The 22,806-nt window shown below is 50.1% G+C and overlaps 2 protein-coding genes and 1 long non-coding RNA gene across 16 annotated transcripts in view; 1 reads left to right on the top strand and 2 right to left on the bottom strand.

Annotated features, from left to right (window-relative positions):
- On the bottom strand, positions 1 to 3,014 carry ZNF79 (zinc finger protein 79). The gene is made up of 2 exons (XM_036329612.1): positions 2,503 to 3,014; positions 1 to 2,371 (listed from the first exon to the last, which is right to left on the bottom strand). Exons 1-2 carry the CDS (start codon positions 2,806 to 2,808, stop codon positions 1,757 to 1,759), a joined length of 921 nt encoding a protein of 306 aa, XP_036185505.1. The 5' UTR covers positions 2,809 to 3,014; the 3' UTR covers positions 1 to 1,756.
- SLC2A8 (solute carrier family 2 member 8) overlaps positions 2,534 to 22,806 on the bottom strand; it is a 22,088-nt gene continuing 1,815 nt past the window's right edge. For 2 of the 14 annotated variants that reach the window (XM_036329609.1, XM_036329604.1), the window contains 7 exons: positions 22,468 to 22,567; positions 20,916 to 21,115; positions 20,095 to 20,241; positions 19,898 to 20,006; positions 19,200 to 19,373; positions 18,653 to 18,798; positions 16,923 to 17,511 (listed from right to left, as the gene is read on the bottom strand). In XM_036329609.1, the coding sequence (XP_036185502.1) occupies positions 17,374 to 17,511; positions 18,653 to 18,798; positions 19,200 to 19,373; positions 19,898 to 20,006; positions 20,095 to 20,241; positions 20,916 to 21,115; positions 22,468 to 22,567 (1,014 nt within the window). In that variant the 3' untranslated portion in view covers positions 16,923 to 17,373. The other 12 variants (XR_004971137.1, XR_004971138.1, XR_004971139.1 and 9 more) reach the window with 12 other exon arrangements.
- LOC118667045 overlaps positions 20,238 to 22,806 on the top strand; it is a 19,295-nt gene continuing 16,726 nt past the window's right edge. The window contains exon 1 of the long non-coding RNA XR_004971145.1: positions 20,238 to 20,566. This is a non-coding gene — a long non-coding RNA (uncharacterized LOC118667045). The remainder of the gene's footprint in view (positions 20,567 to 22,806) is intronic.

Here is a 22,806-nt window from a genome sequence, read left to right on the forward strand (position 1 = left end):
TCATGAAAGACATCTAGAAAAGAAGTCTCAGCGGTTTTTGTAGACATTCCTAGAGCTCTTCATAAGAAATAGTTCTTGGCCAGAAGGAAAACTTGTGCAGCATAACTACGTGAGTGATGTTCTTCATCTTAGACCAAATCATTTGGGGGGGGTGGGGCCCAGGGCCTGTAATTCAAGACTTCTATATCCATTCCAGTACACAGCTGGGGCTAAATGATTGGATAACAAAGAAACCTGACCTGTGTCCTTGATTAATTATGTGAAAGTGAGGGTCAAGTATACTTCTAAAGTTGAGCTACAGCCTAGTCCTAACATTCTCTTGGCTTTAAACCAGCAACAGATTATAATCTATGTTTTCACCTTTTTCTTCATCATCCCTCTGTTTGCTCTAAATCATCCTTAGAGCTCATCACTCACTTTTCCTTCATTAGACACGCAGCGGATGGGCACCTGGGCACTGGGATAGGCCACAGTTGAGGAGCTTGAAACTCCACTTGGGAATGATTAACCCAAGAGCTTCATTTTTTGCCATTAGTTGTTTCTTTGCTCTCCCGTTAATTTTGTCAACAGGCCCTTTAGTAGGGGGTTCTTAGTCACCCCAGGTGCAATCAGGGTTGGAGAACACACTATCTTTAGTGGAAAGGTGAGGGAAAAATAAGTATTCTAGGACATGTGCCAAGTCACCCAAAGAATCAAAGCTAGAGGCTTGGGGTGAGAATAGTTGACACAGGCCTCCCTTGCAGCAGGTGGCCAGTACTGGGAAATCTGTCCCTGAAGTCAAGCGCATTCCTAACCAAAAACCAGGGAAAGCACACAGTGGTTTGTAACTGCTGAGATGAGATCACACCAGTTGGTGTAATGTCAACAGTAGGACCCAGGTCAGTGCAAAGTGGAAAAGCAAAGGGAACTGCCCTCTAGTGGGGAAAGCAGGGATAGCCCACCCGCCCCTGACACAGGGAGAGCATGGCTTCGTCAGGTCGTCCCTCCCTGTTAGGGTGTGCCTTATGGGGAGATTTTGGTAACAGCCTCCTGACATCCTCAGCTTCTATCCTTCCAAGACTTAACAGCTCAAACAGCACTAGGTCAGTTATAAAGCGGACATAGGGTATAGCAGTGTTGCGGTGCATCTGTGTGTGTGTAGGTTTTCACATATTTAGCATTAAGGCAGGAATCCTTCATCTACCCTCAGTGAAATTGTAGCATTAAGTGGTGGCCCCAGAATCTTTCCTACTTGAATTTACTTCCCCAAATCAGATACTTTATTGACCCCATTATAGAGAAATGCTCTTTCCTGGCTAGAATTCTTGGTTCTTATGGTTTTTACAAGTCATTCAAGGAGGGATAACCATTGCTGAAATACCTAGCGTTTAAGTAGGAACCAGGTCTTCCACTGATTTGATCATACCTTTATAAACCAAGGTTTCTTGGAGTGCTTGGTACACAAAAAAGCACTTAGGCTCATGAATATAGGTGACTAGTAATTTGAGTTGGGTTATATTAAAGAAAAAAAGCTCTTGAGACCTTCCACATGAAATAGTCACTTTATTACGGTGCAAAAGTGTTTCCAGAGGCTTTCAAACCGTCAGGTCCCCATCCACGTTGGTCACGTTGCCAGTTACTCTCTAGCATGGAGTCTCTGGTGGCTAATGAAAGCTGAACTACACCTGAAAGCCTTCCCACCTCCCTACATTGGTAGGGTTTCACACCAGTGTGAATTCTCTGATGCTGACTAGGGGATGAACTCTGGTTAAATGCTTTATGGCTTCTCCCCAGTGTGGGTCTTTTGGTGGATTATAAGATTTGTACTTTGGCTGAAGGCCTTCCCACACTCGCACTTGTAGGGTTTCTCTCCAGTGTGAGTCCTCTGGTGGTTTGTGAGGTTTGCTCTCTGGCTGAAGGCCTTCCCACATGCGTTGCATCTGTAAGGTTTCTCTCCTGTATGGATCCTCTGATGCTGTATAAACGCTGCACAGTAACTGAAGGCCTTCCCACACTCACTGCACCCGTAGGGCTTCTCCCCTGTGTGAGTCCTCTGGTGGTTTGTGAGTTGGCACTGTGACGAAAGGCCTTCCCACAGTTGCTGCATTCGTAGGGTGTCTCCAGTGTGAATTCTCTGATGCTGAACAAGGGCTGAACAGTCACTGAAGGCTTTCTCACACTCGGTGCATCTGTGGGGCTTTTCTCCAGTGTGAGTGCGTTGGTGTTTTGTGAGGTTTGCATTCTGGCTGAAGGCTCTTCCACACTCACTGCATTTATAAGGTTTCTCTCCAGTGTGAATCCTTTGGTGCTGAGTAAGAGATGAGCTCTGGCTGAAGGCCTTCCCACATGCATTGCACTCATAAGGCTTCTCCCCAGTGTGGCTCTTCTGATGCTGTGAAAGGGAAGAACAGTAACTGAAGGCTTTGCCACACTCATTACATGTGTATGGTTTTGCTCTGTGAGATTTAATTATGTCTGAATTCCTGCTGAGGCTCTTTGTATTTCACATTTATGGGGTCTCACTTCTTTAGGAGCGCTCTGTTGTGGAGAAAGGACTGGTCGCAGATTAAAGCTCTTCCCCTGTCCACAGCTCCTATGATCTGATTCCCCAGGAGGTATCTCTACCCTTGTGTTTTGGAATGATTCTTCAGAAAGGTCTTGCTCTGGTGGTGATTCAGACACAGTCTTCCAGTCTGAAAAAGATGTAGAAAGGCAATTTAAAAAATTCCTTCGGTAGAAGAAAAGAGAATACTGACATACAAAGGCTGGAGGAGTTTGGCTGAACTCGAGTGCAGACAGGTTTGATGCTTCACTTTTCACCCAGAACATTAGTGGTTTCTGTTTCTGTTCTAAACCATGAATAACGACCAGTGGCTTCTGTCCTGGTCTCAATTCTGTGTGGTTTTGGGCATTCTGCTCACCTGGGTTAAAAAGCTGATAACAGCCCTAGCCAGTTTAGTTCACTGGATAGTGTTGACCTGAGGACCAAAGGGTCCTGGGTTCGCTTCCCGTCAAGGGCTCATATCTTGGTTGCAGGCTCCTCCCCAGCCCAGGCCCTGGTCAGGGCTTGTGCAGGAGGCAACCAATCCATGTGCTTCTCTCACATTGATGTTTCTGTCTCCCTCTCTCTTCCACTCTCCCTAAAAAAAAAAAATAGCCTCGGGTGAGGATTAACAAAAACAAACAAAATAAAAAGCTGCTAACAGTGCAGCAACATACATTTTTTCACTTTTTAAAATTAAGATTTAAAAAAATGTGTAATCCTAGCGTTGATAAGAATTTAGCACCCCGATATCTCATACACTGGTGGGGCTGCATAAATTGGAACATTCTGGAAAACAATATGGTTGCACATGCCAAGAGTCTTGAAAATATTGATAGCAGAATTCTATTCGAGTTTATCCTAAGGAACCATTGAGAATACACAGCTGTCAAATGAAAAGCAAACATCTAAATGTTGAATAATGAGGGGATGACCATAGCACAGCCAACCAAGGGACACTATTAGCAATTGCAAGTCATGTTTGAAGTCTGCACTAACTCCTTTGGTAGAAAAGCCCTGAGAGATGTGGGTATAAGCTGTATTGTCTTCGGGTTGTGGGATCAGACAATTTTTCCTAGTGCTTATCTGTATTTCCTAATGTCCAAGATAGTATAATAATATAAGTCATAAAAACCTTGCTTTCAGAGAATATGCAGTGATAGAAACACACAAGTGAGAAAAGGAATATGTAAAATTACATATTACTGAATTTTGTGATATGAAGACTTCTGTGTGATGGGATTGGGGATCTTGATCTTTTTCTAAATTTAACTGAACCTGCATCATTTTTACTAGAATGGATATTTTTTAAGTTAATGATTCTTTAAAATTGGTGTGCAGCACATTTTTATGCCTTAGGAAGTGACCACAGTAAGTCTAGTAACCATCTGTCACGATAGTTGTTACATTGATTCTGGTCTCTTTTCTGTAACTTAAATCACTGTGACTTATTTTATAGCTGGAAGTTTGTACTCCTGAATTCTTCCCTTTTTCTGCCCAACACTGACCTCCCTCCCCCCTCTGACCATGAGCTTGTGCTGTTTGTTTCATTGGTTCATTTTTTTTTTGTTTTTTAGATTCCACATATAGGTGAAAGCAAATGGTATTTGTCTTCCTCTGTCTGACTTTTTTCACTTAATACTTTTTAGAAAAGGTCTGTTAATATTGTTGCAAATAGCTAAGTTTCATTTTTCAGGGCTGAGTAAGATTCCATTGTATGTATGTATTATATCTTTACTCATCTATCATGGATAGTTTTGTTGGATTAGTATTGGCTGGTAGTTTCAGTGTTTTAGAAGGCAGCTATGCTCACTACTATACCACCACTGCAACCTCGTTTCAGTGTTTTGAATATATAATTCCACTCACCTGGCCTGTGGGGTTACTGAGAAATAGGATAATCTGGTAAGTTTTCCTTTGGTGGTTGCTGTCTGTTCCCCTGCCCCTTCCCCTCCTTGAAAATTCTTTATCATTAACTTCTTTTTTAAAAAAGTGTTGTTTTTTTAAAAAAATATATTTTATTGATTTTTTACAGAGAGGAAGGGAGAGATAGAGAGAGAGAAACATCGATCAGCTGCCTCCTGCACATCCCCCACTGGGAATGTGCCCGCAACCCAGGTACATGCCCTTGACCGGAATCGAACCTGGGACCCTTCAGTCCGCAAGCCGACGCTCTATCCACTGAGCCAAACCGGTTTTGGCAAAAAAGTGTTTTTTTTTTAAATATATATTTTATTGATTTTTTTTTTTACAGAGAGGAAGAGAGGGATAGTTAGAAACATGATGAGAAACATCGATCGGCTGCCTTCTGCACACCCCCTGCGGGGGATGTGCCCACAACCAAGGTACATGCCCTTGATCAGAATCAAACCTGGAACCTTTCAGTCCGCAGGCTGACGCTCTATCCACTGAGCCAAACCTGTTAGGGCTAAAAAAATGTTTTTATTGATTTCAGAGAAAGAGAGGGAGAGAGAGCTAGAAACATTCATCCGCTGCCTCCTGCACATCCCCTCACCCGGAAATGAACCGTGACTGCTTCATGGGATGACAACCAACCGAGCCCCAGTGGCCTGGCTGTTAGTAGCTTTTGACAGTTTTAATGCGTCTTAGGGGTCTTTTTGCAGAGGTAATTTCATGTCCTGTTAGCTGCTTGTACTGGATTGTCTAGTTCTCTCCCTAGTTTTGTGAAGATCTTGTCAATTCTAGATTTTTCGTTATTTTTTTCAGTTTCACAAATTCTGTCTTCCATCTGGTTTATTGTATTTCCAATGCTTTTTATGTATTTTATTGATAATCCTCACCTGAGGGATATGTACATTGATTTTTAGAGAGGAAAGGGGACACATTCAGCTGCCTCCTGTATGTGCCCCACGGGATCCAGTCCGCAACCCGTTTGGTGTAAGGCAGTGGTTCTCAACCTGGGCTGCACATTAGAATCACCTGGGAATCTTTTTAAAATCCTGATTTCTGGGCCTCATCCTCCGGAAATTCTGTTTCTTTATGTGTATGGGAAGAAGCTCCACTAAGCTTGACACAGGCTAGGAATCGGCCGGAGCCTCGTGTGCTCCTCATCTCATTCAGTGGCAGTCCTTCAGCTGCAGAATTGGTTTGGTTCTTTCTGGTAAAGTACTCCGTTTGCTCACTGATTTTATCCTGACCTCGCCTGAACTGCCTCCCAGTTTTCTTGTATGTTGAGTTTCTTCATGGCAGGAATCGATATGTCTTCCATGTCTTTCAGATTGGTTTCTGGACACTTGGAAGTTACATGCTACCCTGGTTGTTCATGGCACTTAAGGGATCGTTCCTCTGCCTGTGCATTTGAGGTAGTGGATTCTTTCCTTGTTTAGATACTGTTTTGATCTTAAAGATTCAATAGGTTGATAATTAGAGGCTCTGTTTTGTTTATCAGTAGAAGGTGACATAGTGCTAAGTTTTCAGGTTTTTTTTTCTTGTGCTGTGTGTGCTTCAGGGGTTATTATAGGAGTCCCCACTGTGTCTGGGTCCCCTCAGTCTTGGGCGCAACCACCATGGAGTGGGTGGTCAGGAGCTGGGTTCACACACCCACAGGGCTGCCTCTTGTTCCTAATGGGCACCATCACTGCTGCTACCTGGCTCTGCTGCAAGTGGGGGGAGAGGAAGGGAGCCAGATTCTTGGCCACCAATATTGTTTTTGCAGGGTCATAGTGTGGGGGCACACCCCAACACCTCCCTTGCTACTGTGTTATGTGGGGCCACCGAACTGCATCTAATCCTGCCTCCCCTATGCATTCCAATACCCCTGCCTTTCAGATGCATGGACATCTCAGGCTTTATTGGATTGCCGATGTAAGGGGAGATAAAAAGGAGTTTCCACACACTGCCATAATGCTGAGGTCACCCTTACATTTTCTTTTAGTTTAAAGGAATTTTCTTTCCCACCTAAAATCCCTTTAACTTTTTATCTCTGGTGCTGGTTTAGCTTTTGCTTGTCTAGGAAACTAGCCTTCAATTCTAAAGGATACATGGGTAGAGTATTGTTGGTTACAGGTTTCCCCCCCTTTCATTATTTTGAATATATTGTACCATTCCTTTTTGGCCTGCAAAATTTCTGAAAAGTAGCTGATAGTTTTATGGGGGCTCCTTTGTACGTAACTAGTTGCTTTATATGTCTTACCTCTTTGTGATTCTCGCTGAGTTAATCTATTCTCCTGGGTTCACTAAACATCCTTATAACCAGTGTTTTGAACTCTATTTGGTAGATTACTTGTCTCCATCTCATTTCTTTTCCTGGGCTTTTGTCCTGTTCTTTCATTTGGGACATATTTCTCTGTCTCATTTGGCTGTTTCTATGAATTAGGCAAAACAGCACCTTCTGGAGTGGCCTGTGTAAGAGCTGCAGGCGTCCTGAGGACAGGTGCTCTGACGTGCCTTGGCAGGCCAGTTGGAGGGGCTCAGGCTGCGGAGTCCAGGGAAAGTCACAATGGGGCCTGGAGCTTTAGTTGTGGCGGGTGTAAGCCACAAGTCCCAGGGGCAAGCTGTGCTAGGACCATCTTGGCAGACGTGTGAGTGGAATCAGGCTGTGAGGAGTCCAGAGGTGAAGCCACTTCAGAGCCCAGAGCTGCTGTTGGAGTAGGTGTGAGCCACGCCAGGACCACCTTGGAAGGGCAGCTGGAAGAGGAAGCAGGCTGCGGGGAGCCTCGGGTGAGCTGTAATTGGAGCAGTTACAGGCTGTAGGAAATTTTGGACACAAGCCATGGAGCTATTTTGGGCCTCGGTCCTGGTGTGCACTTGGGCTACACGGCCTGAATTGCACTTCTTGCCAGTTATCCAGGGGGCTGGGAGGGCAACATGCAGTTCCCCTCCCATTTGGCACATGCTCTGGGGTCAGTAAATGGATTTCCTTCCTGTATAGTCTAGGTGTCCTTAGAACCTATTTTTTTTCCCCCACTGTTCCATGGACTTTTCCCTTGTTCTAACTGGGAGTTCATGCCTATTCATCTGATCTAAGATAGCCCGCACCCTCACCTTTGTACCCCCAGTTACTATTCCCTTACCAAATGCATTAATGTGGGTTTCAAAGGGGCTTTTGCTCCCAAGACTCACTGGCTTAGTGCTTGTTCCCTTACCTGGACAGGTACTCCTTAGGCCTTCTCCCTCCAGCATCCATGGGCTTTACCCTTGTTCTAAATGGGAGTTCATACCAGGCTGGGAAACTGGGCTTTAGAGACCTGTCCTAATAGCCACCTAGCATTCAGGGGAATGGAAAAGGCCAGTTAGGCCATTAATTCCATTCATGCAACAAATACATATTGAGCATGCACTTGTGCTGTGCACTACGGGATACAGCAGTAAGACAGACAGACATGGTGTGGTGCTGATGTCTTGGTAAAAGCGTTTCTGGAAGGAACTACATGAACAGCCTCAAGAAGGGGGTCAAGCTGAGGATTTAAGCTAAGCTCATAAAGCAAGCTACTTGGGAAGATGTGAAACTACTGACTAGAGAAAACTAACCTGAGGGTTACCCCAGCCCTAGTCCTAGGGGGGGAATGGTGAGATGTAACCCCAGGGAGCAAACGAAAATGCCCATCCCCCAGCAAGAATGCAGAGACTTCCTAGGGAACGAGGGAGACTGAACACTCCCTCCAGGGTGTCGGAGCCATTCGGGACCACTCAACACTGGAAAGGGCCACAGGCTCTCAGACTGAGCAGAGGATGCCCAATGGTTTCCTTACCCAGTAGGACCAGGTTCCTGGACTTCTCTGGTATCTCCTTCCCTTGGAGCTCGGACCAAGTGCCTCCACTCTTTGTGAGGAAAAGCTGCAGTCACACTGCTGAAGGGCGTGGATCCCTGAAACAACAAGCACATTTCTTGCCCAGTAACCTTTGGATGTGTGGTGAGGGAGGTGGGCAGCTACGGGTGAGATGGCTAGCAGGCCTGGAGAGGGTCTTGGGAAGGATTCAGGGCTTTGAGTTCCAGAAAAGCACTTACTATGTGCTTAACAGTATTGGATATTGACACAAAAATAAAAGTCTCTTGCTGATACATTTACAATTCTGGTAGCTTTTCCTTATGAAGAAACGACGTGTGTATGCATGAACAGTAATTGGACAGAAAGTAACAGCTGCTTGGGATTAACAGCAATATAGGAAAACCAAAATTACAATCAGTTTGCCCAATGAGCCACCAGGTGTAAATTGGCAAACATGTGAAAGCTTAATGTTTTAAGAACATTCAATAGGTATTTCTGTGAACTCAGACATGACACGATACAGGAGAGCCAAGCACATGCAATGTCCTGTAATGTGTCGGAGACGGACAGAGCAGCATGTAAGATGATCGAAGAGGAATCCTGGGTGGAGGCTGGGAGGAGGCAATCAACATGCTAGCCTTAGAGAAATTCCTCAGAAGGAGCAAGAGAAGGATAATTATCTAAGGCAGGGGAAAGCCACAGAGGCAAGAAGGTATATTTTCAGCTCTGAGAACGGTGCCTCCATTCACCTAGTTGGCCGCCCAGAAACCTGGTGTTATCCTTCACCACAAATCCAAGTGCCTATTCATTCTTCCTCCTAAGTATCACCCATTGTGTGTCCCAGGTTTTCTACAATGAATATGTATTTCTTTTGTAATTAATAACAAAACCCCCCTTAATACAAGGCTGTTTTTGAGTAAATTTCCAACTTACATGTGGCCCTGCTGTGAGGAGACTAGTCACCATTCCCATTCCTTCCTCTCCCGTGCTTTCCTCTTGGGAAAGGTTAGGGTCTGGAGATCATGATTCTGGAAGAAAAGAAACAAATGAGGCATAAAAGTTTAGCTCACCAAGCTAGGAAGTCACATTCTCACTCTGAAGAGTGGGTTCAAAAGTGTCAGGTCACGGGCTGAATTCACAGACCCGCAGTGGGGTATAAATTTCCCTTTTTTAAGCTGATAATTTTGTATGGCCTGGGGATGTCAAATTACAAATGACCCTTGGCAGAAAAAAGGCTCCCCACCTCTGCACTAGAGTGTAGCAGAGTCTAGTATCCCCTATTCACCACTACCGGCAGTGTGCAAATCACAGAACCTCATAAATCTCATTTTTCTCATCTGTAAAGTGGGGATAAATACCTTGTAAAGTTGTTGCTTTGAAAATTTAAAGGAAAATGCAGATAAAGCAGTTGGTACAGTGCCTAGCAAATAAGTATATAGTTTACAAATGTCCTATTCTTTGGAGAAAGTGCCTCTGCAAATTTGCCTAATCAAAGGGAAATGACCAAGTGAGATTCATACTAAGAACACAGGTTGGTTCAGTCTACATAATATACCATATTAATACAAAGAAAAACTCCCACATGATCTAAAAACCGAAAAGATATTACAAAATATGACACCATTTTATGATAAACTAGGAACAGAAGAGAACTAATTGCATTTGAGATGCTTTAAGATGTCTGCCTTGCCACTTCTATTCAGTATTTTACGGGAAGTTCTAGCCAGGCCACTTAGGCAAGGGAAAAGAAAAAGGTATCCAGATTGGAAAGGGATTAAAACTTCATGATTTTTTATACATAAAGTCTTCAGGAATCCACAAGCTATCACAGGTAAGTTCAAGGTTGCAGGATACAAGATAATATACAGTAAAGGGACAACCGCTTTAAAATGGGCAAAAGATTTGAATAGCTATTTCTCCAGGTGTATTTCTAGGTATTAGCAATGAACAATCAAAAGATGAAATTTAAAGCAATTCGAAGAGTATTAAAAGGATGAAATGCCTAGTAATAAAAACAGGAAGTGTAGGCATGTACACTAAAAACCATTGTTGAGTTGGTGCAATCCCTGTCAAAATCCTAGCTGGCTCTTTTACAGAAAACTAACCCAAAATTTCATGGAAATGCAAGAGACCCAGAATAGTAAATCTGGAAAATGAACTAAGTTGAAGGACTAGTTTGCAATATCAAAACTTTATACAAAACAGTAATCAAAATAGTGCTGTACTGGTACAAGGGCAGACATACAGTGTATCAATAGAAAAGAACTGAGTCCAGAAATAAGCACATTGTATAAACAATTGATTTTCAACAAGAGTACTAAGAAATTAAGTGGGGAAAATATTCTTTTCAAAAAAAAATGGTGCTGGGGCAACTGGACATCCACATAAAAATGAAGTTCGAGGCCCTGACTGAGAAGCTCAGTTGGTTAGAGCAGCAGCCACCAACCTTTTGGACTGGTTGGCAACTGCTGGGTTAGAGCATCATCTCAATATGCCAAGATTGCAAATTTGACTCCTGGTCAGGGCACATATGAGAATCAACCAATGAATGAATAAGTGGAACAACAAATGGATGTTCCTCCCTCTGAAAATCAATAAAAGAATGAAATTAGACCCCTACCTTGTACTGCTAATGAACTCAAAATGGATCAAAGACCTAATGTGAAAGCTAAAAGTCCTAGAAGAAAATATAGTTTCCTAGATATGGCACCAAAAGCACAAGCAACAAAAGAAAAAAATAAATTGGATTTCATCAAAATTAAAAACTTCGTGCTTCAAAGGACACTATAAAAAATGTGAAAAGACCCCTAGCTGGTTTGGCTCAGTGGATAGAGCGTCAACCTGTGGACAGAAGAGTCTCAGGTTTGATTCTGGTCACGGGCACATGCCTGGGTTGCGGGATTGATCCCCAGTGTGGGGCGTGCAAGAGGCAGCCAATCAATGATTCTCTCTCATTGATGTTTTTCTCTCTGAAATCAATAAAAACATATATTTTTAAAAAACGTCAAAAAGATAACCACAGAATGGGGAAAAATATGTGCAAAATCATAAATTTAAGGGTCCAGTATCCAGAATACATAAAGAATATATAAACAGCCCTAACCGGTTTGGCTCAGTGGATAGAGCATCAGCCTGCGGACTGAATGGTCCCAGGTTAGATTCCGGCCAAGGGCATGTGCCTTGGATGCAGGCACATCCCTGGTAGGGGGTGTGCAGGAGGCAGCTGATCGATGTTTCTAACTCTCCCTCTCCCTTCCTCTCTGTAAAAAAATCAATAAAATATACATTTTTAAAAAAATATATAAACAAAAAACTCAATTTCAAAATGAGCAGTGGATTTGTATATTTCTCTAAGGGAGATATACTAATAGCCAAAAAGTACATGAAAAGATGTTCAACATAACTACTCGTTGGAGAAATGCATATTAAAGCACAATGAGGTACCACTTGGCACACCAGATGGCTAAAATTTACAGGTGGAAAACAAGCGTTGATGTAGGGAGAAACAAACATTCACACATTGCTACTGGGAATGTAAAATGGTGCAGCCCCGGTGGAAAACAGTTCGGCAGCTCCTTAGAAAGCTATACCACACAGCAATTCCTTTTCCAGGCATAGACCTGAGAACAATGAAAACGTGTCCACACAAAAACTTTTGCACACATGTTCACAGCATTATCTATATACATAAAAGCCTAAGCAACTGTCCGACCAGTAGCTATGACACACAATGACCACCAGAGGGCAGATGCTCAATGCAGGAGCTGCCACACTGTGGTGACTTGGCATCTGTGGTTCTTGGGTGATGCACCTGGAACCAGGGATGAGGGAGCCCAATTCTAGGGTGCATCACTGGAGAACCGCCCTCTTGCAATCTGGGACCCCTCGGGATGTCAGAGAGCCTGTTTTGGCCCCATCCCCGCAGGCCAGGCTGAGGGACCCCACCTGCTAGAGGGACCCCAACTCACTCCACAGACGCCCTTTGAGCTGCATCGCCACACCAGGTGTGGCTGGCCGGGGAGGGACCTCGGGAGGTTGGCTCTAAGGCATGTCCGCCGGTCTCACCCAGTCCCGCCCCACCAGCCACCTTTTAATTAATTTCCTTTCAATGTGCACAAATCCATGCACAGGGCATCTAGTTATTCATAATAGCCCAAACTGGAAACCACCCAACATCCATCAGCCCAGGGACAGATAAAATGTGGTACATCCATATAATGGAATATTATTCAGCCATAAAAAGGAATGAGATGCATTCATGTTACAAAATTACCCTAAGTGACAGAAATCAGACACATACTGTATGATTCTATTTTTATGAAACGTCCAAAATGGGCAAATCCATACAGTGGTTGCCAGGGACTAGAGGAGGGGGAAGGAGTGGTTAATGGGTATGGGTTTCTTTTTAGGGTGATGAAATGTTTCAGAACTAAATAGTGGTGGTGATGGTTTTGCAACTTTGCAAATATACTAAAAGCCACTGAACTGTATACTTTAAAAGTGAATATAGTATGTGAATTATATTTCAGTTAAAAAATAGAAGAGGTAGTATAGTCCTCAGAAAAAGAAAGAAAAAGGTCTTAAGTTACTGAGTTTCACCTAACTCCACTGTATCTTATTTTTCTCTTCGGAGAGGATGATAACCTGCTGCTTACGTTCTCAGGTCTCTGGGGAAGACAGCACGAAATGCTGGTTGTCAAATTGGACTTGAAGAGTTACTGACGAATACAGGGGCTCCTTGATTTAGGGGAGGATGGCACAAGCCTGGGTGGTAAAGATGAAATTTAATGCACATTTGTTCTGTTCTGCAAGGCGTTAGCAGTGCTATTTTATTTGACGCTTACAGTTCTTACTGGTAATCGAGGTACTCAATGTTATTTTACCCTTTCCTCCATAAAGAAACACAGGTTAAACAGGACTTCTGATTCCAAATCCCCAGTACCTTCCACAATTTTACGATCAGCTGGGTTCAACCCGCCCTCATCTCAGGTGGAGTCAATAGGCTCCTGTTCCAAGGATGCTTGGCTGCTTCAATAGCTGGGAGATCAGCAGCAATGGAGGAGACCCCGAGTACGTCCCAGGGTGAGGGGTTGGGTACTCAGAGATTATCCGGGGCTGAGCTCCTCAAACTTTTTTGACCTCAGAATTCTTTATTAGAAGATCGTCCCTAAGTGGGAAGGACAACCGCGGGGTTCGGGGACCGCGTCGCACAGCAGCAATAACGGGCACGCTGGGACAGGCTGGCCTGCAAACCGTTGCCTCAGCCCACTCACCTTCCTCCAGCATTCGGGTATCACCACGCGACACCGCCTCCCAGCAGTTCTCCGGGCGCCAGCGTCGCTTCCCTGCTCTGCCCGCGGATTCCTCTCTCCCGCCTTCCCCCGAGGCCGGGTCTGAGCCTGCGGTGCTGGGCTCCGGGAGCTCGGGCGGGGGCTGTCCAGCTGGGTCTTTCACTGTCTCCCAGCCACAGCCAGGCCTCGGCTGGGGAGCCCGAGGCGCAGCCAACGACTCAGTCTCAAACAAAACACCGCGGGAAAATACCGCAGGCAGGTAACCGGGTACCGCTCTAACTGAGAAACCGGCTTCGGGTCCTGCCAAACGTCACGTCCTCTTCTCGCGCCAGAGGACGCGCGAAAACAGCATCACTTCCGGTCATGCGCACTTGCCTTCCAGCGCCTCTCGCTTCTTTTCCCTAGAAATCTCCGTGCTCTCTTCCTAGTCAAAGCCTGTTCTCTCCGTGCCAGCTTTGTGATCCGCGCACGCTCCTGGATCGTGCTTCCTAGAGAGGCTTCCGCCAGTTCTCGCTCCCAGAATCTATTTCCCATCATGCTATGTCGCACAAGCTCTTCAGGTCCACCGGAATCCAACGCCTGGAGCCTCTGAGACAGGAAGGGACTTGGCGCTAAGGATCATGGGAGTTGTAGTTTTAGCGCAGACAACAGATCTACACTGGTTCTTGGCTCCTGATTTTTCAGTTGGTCGCGTTCCCAGAGTAGCAGGTGAAGAAGGTTTTCTCCTTCCCGGACCTTCAACTCAGGCCCAGCTCGACACCTTCACACTCCTCTTGAGCTTCTCAGTGTGAACAGGGCTGCCACCGGTTGGTGGCCTGGCATTCTCAAAGTATAAAATCAATCGGCAGGAGGGAACCGCTTCAGTAATTTCAGGGTCAAAAACACACTTTGATAGTGTTTGATCAGCACTGTTGCAAAAGGAGATTCCTGAACTTTCTGTCCGTTGGAGGATTCTCTGCTGCGTCAGGGGATATTTCAATGGACTTCCTCAGAGCATTGATGAAAATTCTTCACCACCCAAGCAACTTCCCGATAACTCAATTCAATTTTAGAGGCATTTTGACAATAAGACGGGAATGCGTTACCTGGGAAGCGGGAATGAGTGTAGGGGTCCTAAGGCCTCTTACGTTGTACGGTCTCGGCCCCTTTCAGTCACAGCTGGTAGCGTTTTTGCCAATATAACCCTCTTAACTTAGTGAGTCCTGTATGAATCTTACTGGATTAACTCCATTAGGCAAGTCACGCTCACAGATCCCTTTGAGATAAGCCCATTTCCACTTTCGGCTTCTGAAATTTGGGGCTTACGACTTTGGAGGTCAGAAGTCGGAGATGGGTATCACTGGGGTAAAATCAAGGTGTTGGCACGGTTACATGCCTTCCAGAGGCTCTAGGGGAGAATCTGTTTCCTTGCCTCTTCCAGCTTCCAGGGCTGTGGACACTCCTTGATTTTTGACTCCTTCCAGTTGGTGCGGTGCTGCCTGCAGCCACAGGCCGAACAGGTGCTAACCCCACACTGGCCACTAGGTGGTAGCAGAGGGTTTCTTACCCATGGCCCCTGGGAGGAAGCAGAGCGCTTCAGGCTTCAATTGATGCAATTCCGCATGTGGCCACTGGGCGGCGTTAGGACCCAGAAGCCTTGTTTTAGGTTCCCAGAAGCCAGCATTCTTCTGGAAGAGTTGGGGTGAGGGGATGGGGAGCGGGATGAGATGGAGATGGAGATGGAGTGACTCTTGGTAGGCAGTGCAGATTTCTACCGTATCCAGTACAGAGACCTGTCTTATGTGGGCTGGGTAGAGCACAGCTTCTGCTGGACCTGTCCTGTGGCAATGCTTTATCCTGCTCCTCTTCCCTATGGTCCTGTGTCTGACAGTGCTGGGCTGGGCTGGGCTGGGCTGATACTGGATTGCCAGCTGGGGCTGGTTCTTCCCATCTTGTGCCCCGAGGGGAAGGCCCCAAGGCAGTCTCAGGGGACCTCTGAAGAGCACGTGTGTCCACCGTCCTTGGTACCTATAAGTGGGTACTGGTAGCAATCAGAAGGTGGTATGGGTAGGAGTTGCTGAGGGAGCTGGGTAGGAAATAGGATATAAAGAGAAAAATGTGGAAATATTTCACATGTCTCTTTCAGAGGCACACCTTGGACATCACACCAGCTTTGCTCCACCACAGCCTCATCACCACCACCAGCTAACAGCAACAAACTTATTCTATGACATCCTCAGTTCTAAGTGCTTGACATGATTTTTTCCTTTCATCCTCACAACAATCCTGTGAGGGAGACAGCATCATTATGCCCATTTTACAGATGAATAAACTGAGACCTGGAGGTTGTGACTTGTCCGGGTCACATAGTGAGTAGTGCAACTAGAACTGGAACCAAGTCCACCGGCTCTTACCACGCTGCCATGGCTCCTGGCCCCTGGATTAAAGAGGAAAGAGACCACAGTAGGACTGAAGCCACAGGTTTTCTTGCCCACAAGTTTAACCATCTCCCTTGCAGCCTGGGGGAGGGAGGTGTGTGAGCCATCCCCTGCCTTCTCTCTGGTCCTTTGCCAATCCCCATGTGCAGAGGCTAGGGATGGCCAAGCAGGAGCTGGAAGCAGCCTCTGCTTAAGTTTCACGTGAAGAAGTTTCCAGTGCAAAGACCTGTCTTCTGTGAGGTGGCTGAGAGTGGGTGGCCTGTTAGACTGAGTTGTCTTTGGTGCTGACTCACTGAGAACAGATTCTGAGACGGTAGGGAGTAGGCCCCTGTCAGACACAGCTGGCGTATAACCTTCTGGGGTGCAGGACAAACAATAGCTTGAATCAACCCCAGGAGAGCTGCAGGAGAACTGGCCACGTGTGCAACAAGCGGACAGAAAATCGGTCAGGATGCCAGAGACCCGATCCACGCTAAACAAGTTGGCATTTGCAGGACACTCGCTGACATGACAGTGCGGTTCTCAGCCCAGCCAGTGGCCACGTGCAGCACTAACAACAGTGTCGATGTGCAGTTGTCCACACAGAAGATGAGCCTACACTTGGACATGACCTTGCTTCTGGAAGGCCCCAGGAATTTGGACTTTGCTAAAGCTGAGAGCTTTCATGCGTGTTACTTGGCCCATTTTACTGCCATCAGAGAGCTGCTGCAGGACCTCCCAGAAACCAACCCTGGGGTCCCGTCCTGTTCTCCCCACCACTCTGCCCTGAACCAATGCCCAGCTCTCAGCCTCGTTATAGCTTAATAGATGGTGCCAAGGTGGGTGCACACAGGGGCTGCACACCAGGGAAGTGAGTACAGCGGATTATGGGATGGGAAGTAAACCCACAAAGGTTCTCAGAGGCCGGTTTATGGGACAGGAAGCTGCCCTCCTCAACTGCAGCTCAGAGAGGCCGGGACCTGACTTTCTGAGTCAAGTCTTTATTTGGCAACAAATGCATTCCTGTGAGGAGACCAAGGGCCACCACCCCAGCCTCCAAAAGCACCTCCTCCAGAAAGTGAGGAACCAAGAGTCCCCTCCTCCACTGTCACTTCGTATCACGACAGGGAGGGCACATGGCGGCCTGCCACAGGGCACTGAAGACCCTCCGAGACGTCCCCTCCTCCTCAGTCTCAGAGCAACGGTGGGAACTGGACCCAGGGACTGGGAGCCTCATGCCCATGGCTCGTGGGGCTGTAGGGAACTGAGCAGGAGGGAGGGACCTGGAGGGCGAGGGCCTGGATCCTGGCTCCCTGGGGGCTGGCAGGGGCTCTGGGCTCTGGCTGAGGCCCAGCTCGAATCACAGGCAGGCTTCTGTCCCCTCCGAAACCCAAACTGTCCCAGCTGGGAGGGCAGCCGCTCCTGGGAAGGGACTGTCATCGCCCCTCAAAATGGGCTGTGATTTGCTCCAAAGTCTTTCCTTTGGTTTCAGGGACACAGAACACAGTGAAAAGGACACCGCCGACGCAGAAGGCAGAGGCGAGCCAGAAAGCACCGTAGGGCCTGAGCACCTCCTGCAGAGAGAGGGGAAGAGCCAGCGACTGGAGGAGGCAGCAGCCCTCACGTGACCACCCGCCTGCGCTGCCCGGGCGCGGGGCAGTGGAGGAGGCTGAGCACTGCCCATGGGATGGACGTTGTGTGCTGGGGAAACTGAGGCTCACTGTGATGAAGTGGCTGCCCCAGGTCAGAGAGGCACTACCCAGTGACAGCTGGGTTCTCCCCCCGGGGTCTGGCTCCAGAGCCCACAGACCTTCCCTGTACACTTGGCTTTGGCCCTGCCCTCTGAGGTACCAGAGGGAATGGGTGCGTGAACAGCAGGCGAGATGGGCAGTATGAACACACAGGCACTCAGGGCCCAGGCAGGGAAGACAGCAGTTCCCTTTGATCAGAGCCTGTCCGTCCTCCCAGCCCAGAACCACAGCCTGTCCTCCCAGCAGTCCCTCCCTGGGGCAGCTGCCTGATGGGCCCCCTCCCTGGACAGACCCCAGCCCATCCCCCTGGTTTATCCTCCCACCACCGTCCACTGCTGTCCCAGCCCTAAGCAAAGCGACCCTGCCCATCTCATTCCTTGCTGTCTCTGGCACCATGAACAACCTGGAGGTGGTATGTACCAGGAGACCTGGGGGCTGGGTGGCAAATGACTGAGCAAATGCTTGTCCATCTGCTCCAACACCATCCCCCCATTGGCTGGGAAGCCCCTTAGGCAGGGCCGTGTCTGTCAAGTCTATCCATGAAAAGGGAGCAAAATGTTGAACTGAACTGATGCTCCCATCAACCCCAGAGGAAGGTATGGCACCTCCTCCATGTTCCGCCAAGGAAGCTGGTTCGGAGGAGGTAAGCAGCACACCACGGTCACAGCGGGGAAGTGCCAGGCAGCGCTGGAGCCAGAACTTCCCCACAGAGCCCGACTTCCCGCCCTGGGTCCTCACTGTCCGGGGGGAGGCCCGCCCTGCCGTCCTCCACCAAGACCGCCCGAAGGCTCCTGAGTGGTCCGGCCTGAGTTCCCCTCACCCCGACCCAGACAGCTGGTGCCCCGGATGGGGGTGGGCAGCCTGCACACAAGGCCATTCATTGACTCTGAGTCTTTTGCGAAGAGAACAATCTACAAGCACTTCTCTGCTGACGGGAGGGGAGGCTGCCGGGGCCTGGACTCACCATGAGGCTGCTGAACTCTTTTGTCACCAGAAAGGCCATGAGCCAGTTGGTGAGGACACAGACGCCGGTGGCCACGCCCTTGACGTGCAGGGGGAAGATCTCCGACATGAGGAGCCAGGGGATGGGGCCCCAGCCCACAGCGAAGCCTCGGGAACAAGACAGGTGTCAGCACCACAGAGACCAGAACCCTCGGCCCCCCGCAGACCCCGGGGCTGACGCCTGGCTGGGCTGCCCACATGGGCTGAGGGGCCTGGGTGCCAGGCTGGGCTCCCCCTCTGTGCCTCCCCGTTGTGAGGTCGGTGGCCAGGCCCTCTGCTTCTTACACTCGGGATAACAATGGGGCCCACTCAGTGCGCTGACGGGGGGATTGAGAGGAGAAGGGCTGAGCTTGGTGCTGGGCGCGTGGCCAGAGCTATAAACGCAGACTTGGGACCGCTATGGACAGGTGAGACCAGGGAGGCCTGGGCTTGCTGGGAGCCACTGAATGCAGCAGTGACAGGGCGTCCCCATCAGTCCCCACCCAACCTCCCCACAGGCCCCCTCTCACCAGCAATGAAGAGGCACATGCTGCCCACCGCCAGCCAGGCCAGCCCTACACCGGGGTTGGCGGGCTCCACGGAGACGGGCGCCAGGAGGTCGACGTGCGAGGAGTTGCTGGGGCTACCCTGCGTCAGCTTGAAGTAGGTGCCAAAGGCACTGGTGCTGAACACCATGACCACACCTGCGGGGAGGGCGGCGCTGGGCAGGGCGCTGGGGGAAGCGGCCTGGAGCCTGGGCATGTGGCTCCCGTGGCAGGAGTCTCAGCCCGGTGTGGCCACAGCCAAGTGGCCTGGGCACCTCGGCGGGGCAGTGAGCAGTACCCCAGAGCCCTGACTGAGCAGCACCACTCAGCACGCCGAGGGGCTCCCGAGCCTCCCCATGGCCCCGTTACCCCCATTTCAGAGGGAAACCGAGGTTCAGAGAGGTCAAGTCACTTCCCCTCCAGGGCCCTCCGTTTCCTCATTGTCGGCTGGGGCCCAGTGGCACCTTCCTTGCAGGTTCATTGCAAGGTTACGGCGTGAGGTGGTGACGCGGTGAGCACGGGCCTGGCCTGCAGCGAGCGCTCCCGTTAAATCTGTCTTGTTCTCAGGGACACTTGTCCTCCTCCTCCCACAACACAGTGGCCTTGGCACAGACCCCCCAACCTGCACTGGGAGCCTGGCCGGGGTCCCCACTCGCACACGGGGCTGAGCCCTCGGGCCTCACCTGACAAGGCCAGGAGCAGCCGCCGCCCGGCTCTGTCCATGACCAGCGCCGCCCCGGCCGTGAACAGCACCTGGATGACGCCCACGATGACGGAGGCCAGGCTGCTGTTCTGGGGAGATGGGCAGAGGCGGGTCAGGCAGAGGCCCGGGGAAAGGCCACACCCGAGTGGCATCGGCATGAGGCAGAGGCCTCTTTACCTTGAACTTGGCCTCCTCAAAGATAGTCTCTGCGTAGAACATGACAGCGTTGATCCCCGACAGCTGCTGGAAGACCATGAGTGAGATGCCGATGGCGAAGGGCTTGTAGATGCCGGGCCGCCTCAGCTGGGCCAGCTGTAAGCCCTGCTGGACGGAAGGGGCGTCAGTGCTGCTCTGCCCTCTGCCCGGGCGCCCTGCTCCAAGGAGGGAGCCTCAGCTTCTCCGGGTCCCTCTCCGCGTCACTGCGGCCTCCCCGTTTGTAAGGTGGAAGGTCCTCACTCCGGACATCCCTTCCTGATTTGTTGGGGGGGCGGCCCACAGAGACAGCACACGGGCAGAGGGCCAGGGGCTCCAGAATCCCACAGCCTCGGGCCGGGCCCGAGTCCTCGTCACCGCTGGCTCCGCAGCAGCACGTGCTGGCTCCTGTTCTACATGAAGTAACGAAGGCCTGACCATGGGAGTCACCCGGCAGGTAAGGGGCAGAGACTCGATTTCAGCCCCTGCCCTACAGCCCCCCACGTAAAAACCAAGTCCTCAAGTCTGCCCTGCGTGTCCCTGGGACCCGGCCGGGCCTTTCTCTTCAGTGAGACCAAGGCTTGGGCCTGCCAAGGAGCGGGGCTTGCGCAGGCCTTTGCTTGCTGGCACACAGGACAACACTGGCCCCGTGTGTGTGTGTGTGTGTGTGTGTGTGTGTGTGTGCATGTGTGTGTGAGTGCGCGCGCATGCATGCAGTTACATCCTTGAGAACGGCTTGTGCTGGCTCCCTGGCTGCAAAGGGGTGATACCTCCCTGACCCCTTCCCCCAGCTCCCAGCCCCTCACCTGGTGCTCAGCCCCGACAGGGGGCTCTTCCCAGCCCTGCTCAGAGCCCCACAGGAACCGCACGGCAGCCAGGGCTTCCTGGCGCCTGTGCTGAGTCAGCAGGAAGCGCGGGGTCTCGGGCATGCAGCACATGAGCAGCAGCATGAAGGAGGGGGGCACACAGCCCAGCACAGCCAGCCAGCGCCACTCCAGGATCCAGCCTGGATAGGGTCAGATGTCAGAGCCTGGGTGAGCCGGCCTGGGCTTTCTCGGCAAGTGCGTGCCCCTCACCAACCCAGGGGCTCAGCTTAAAGGGTGGGGACCTACCTACCTCTGCAGTCTGTTACTGACATTGTGGCTATTGTTGAAATGCAGAAGTGACGATGGGGACGTTATGCTACATCGGCTCCGTGAATAGGTACGCAGCCATTATACAAAGCATGAGGCCTTGCTATGTAATGATGGGTATGCTGTGGCCATCTGTGTAACATTCTGGGGCGGGGGACAGGCCTCACAGAGTCCTCACGCAGACCCTCTGGAAGGCCACCAAGAGGCAGGCAAGGCTGGTTCGCCTGGAGCCGAAGCAGGACGGGGCGGGGGGGGGAGGGGGGACCTTTCACTGAGCGCCAGAGGATCAAAAGTCACAGGAACTGGCGATAATTCGACACCCATGTCTGTTCCAAATGTCAATGCATGTGCATACTGCTGGGCCCCGCGGCAGCCAGACTGCTGCCAGGATTCTGAATTACAGTCAGGATGGTAAGTGGGTAAAAAGAAAGACCACAGACCTGCAAATAGACCATTCTAAAGACCCACAGGGCACAAGGCCAGGCCCGACCACACCCATCAGGCCCGAAAGCCCCAGGCTCCCTGCCCTCCCCATGGTTCTCGGGCCATCCCTACACAATTCTCACTGGGGCCTGCTGCCAGGCACTTCTCGTGTGTCATTTAATTAAACCCTCAACAGCCCTGGACGAGGTGGGGTTTTCTCCACCTAAAGACAGGGCAAGTGCAGCTCCCGAGGGCTGAGCAGGCCAAGGCCAGGCAGCCAGTAAGTGGCAGAGGTCCTCCCCTGATCGGGCTGCCAGATCTGAGCCCCGCCTCTTTCTACCCTGTTCTAGTGCAAACACACTTCTCTGCTGGCCCCAGCTCCACCCTCAGGGTCCCCCGGAACCCGCCTCCTTCACGCTGCAAATGCAGTACTGATGTTTCTGAGGGAGACAGCTTGGGCCCGAGCGCCTGGGCGGGAGATTGTTGGGGTGCCCCGGCTGCCCCTTGAATCCTGTTTGTCGCTGCACAGTGAGGCACTGACCTAAGCAGCCAGCTCTCCCCAGACCCCGGGAATGGGCTTCTGCCCAGGAGGATGAGCACCTTCGTCAGCTCTCCCGGGGACTTAGGCACACCCACGCTTCCCGGGGTCTCAGGGAGGGGGTCTGGGAACCCAGCACCTTGGGTGCTGGCTGTGAAACCTCGGGCAACTCCTGTGACTTCTCCTGAACTTCAGTTTCCGTGGCTTTAAAGTGGCCAAGGGGCCATTAAAAGGGATCAAAAGAGAAGATGTGAAAACTCTTACCTGCCAGATAGGCCAGGAGGATGCCCGTGACGACCATCAGCTGCACACAGGAGCCCAGCAGCCCCCGCACTTCAGGGTAGGCAATCTCAGAGATGTAGACCTGTGAGCAGGTAAGGGGGAGCTGCAGGCCCGGTGGGCCCCTAACTGCAAGCCCCGGGTCAGAGCCTTGCTCATACCTCCCGCGCCCACCTAGTGATCTGCAGCAGGTGTTTAAAGGGGTGAGGGTATCTGAGTGGCTGCTGTGTGTAGGGTGATGGGGGGGTGGGCACAGAGCTTTGCAAACTTTCATGTAATTGTATCATTACCCTTGGTAACACGCAGGCGGGTGCAGCAGGTGTG

This window comes from Myotis myotis, unplaced genomic scaffold (assembly GCF_014108235.1).
Source record: "Myotis myotis isolate mMyoMyo1 unplaced genomic scaffold, mMyoMyo1.p scaffold_m19_p_12, whole genome shotgun sequence".
In the NCBI taxonomy this organism is placed as follows: domain Eukaryota; kingdom Metazoa; phylum Chordata; class Mammalia; order Chiroptera; family Vespertilionidae; genus Myotis; species Myotis myotis.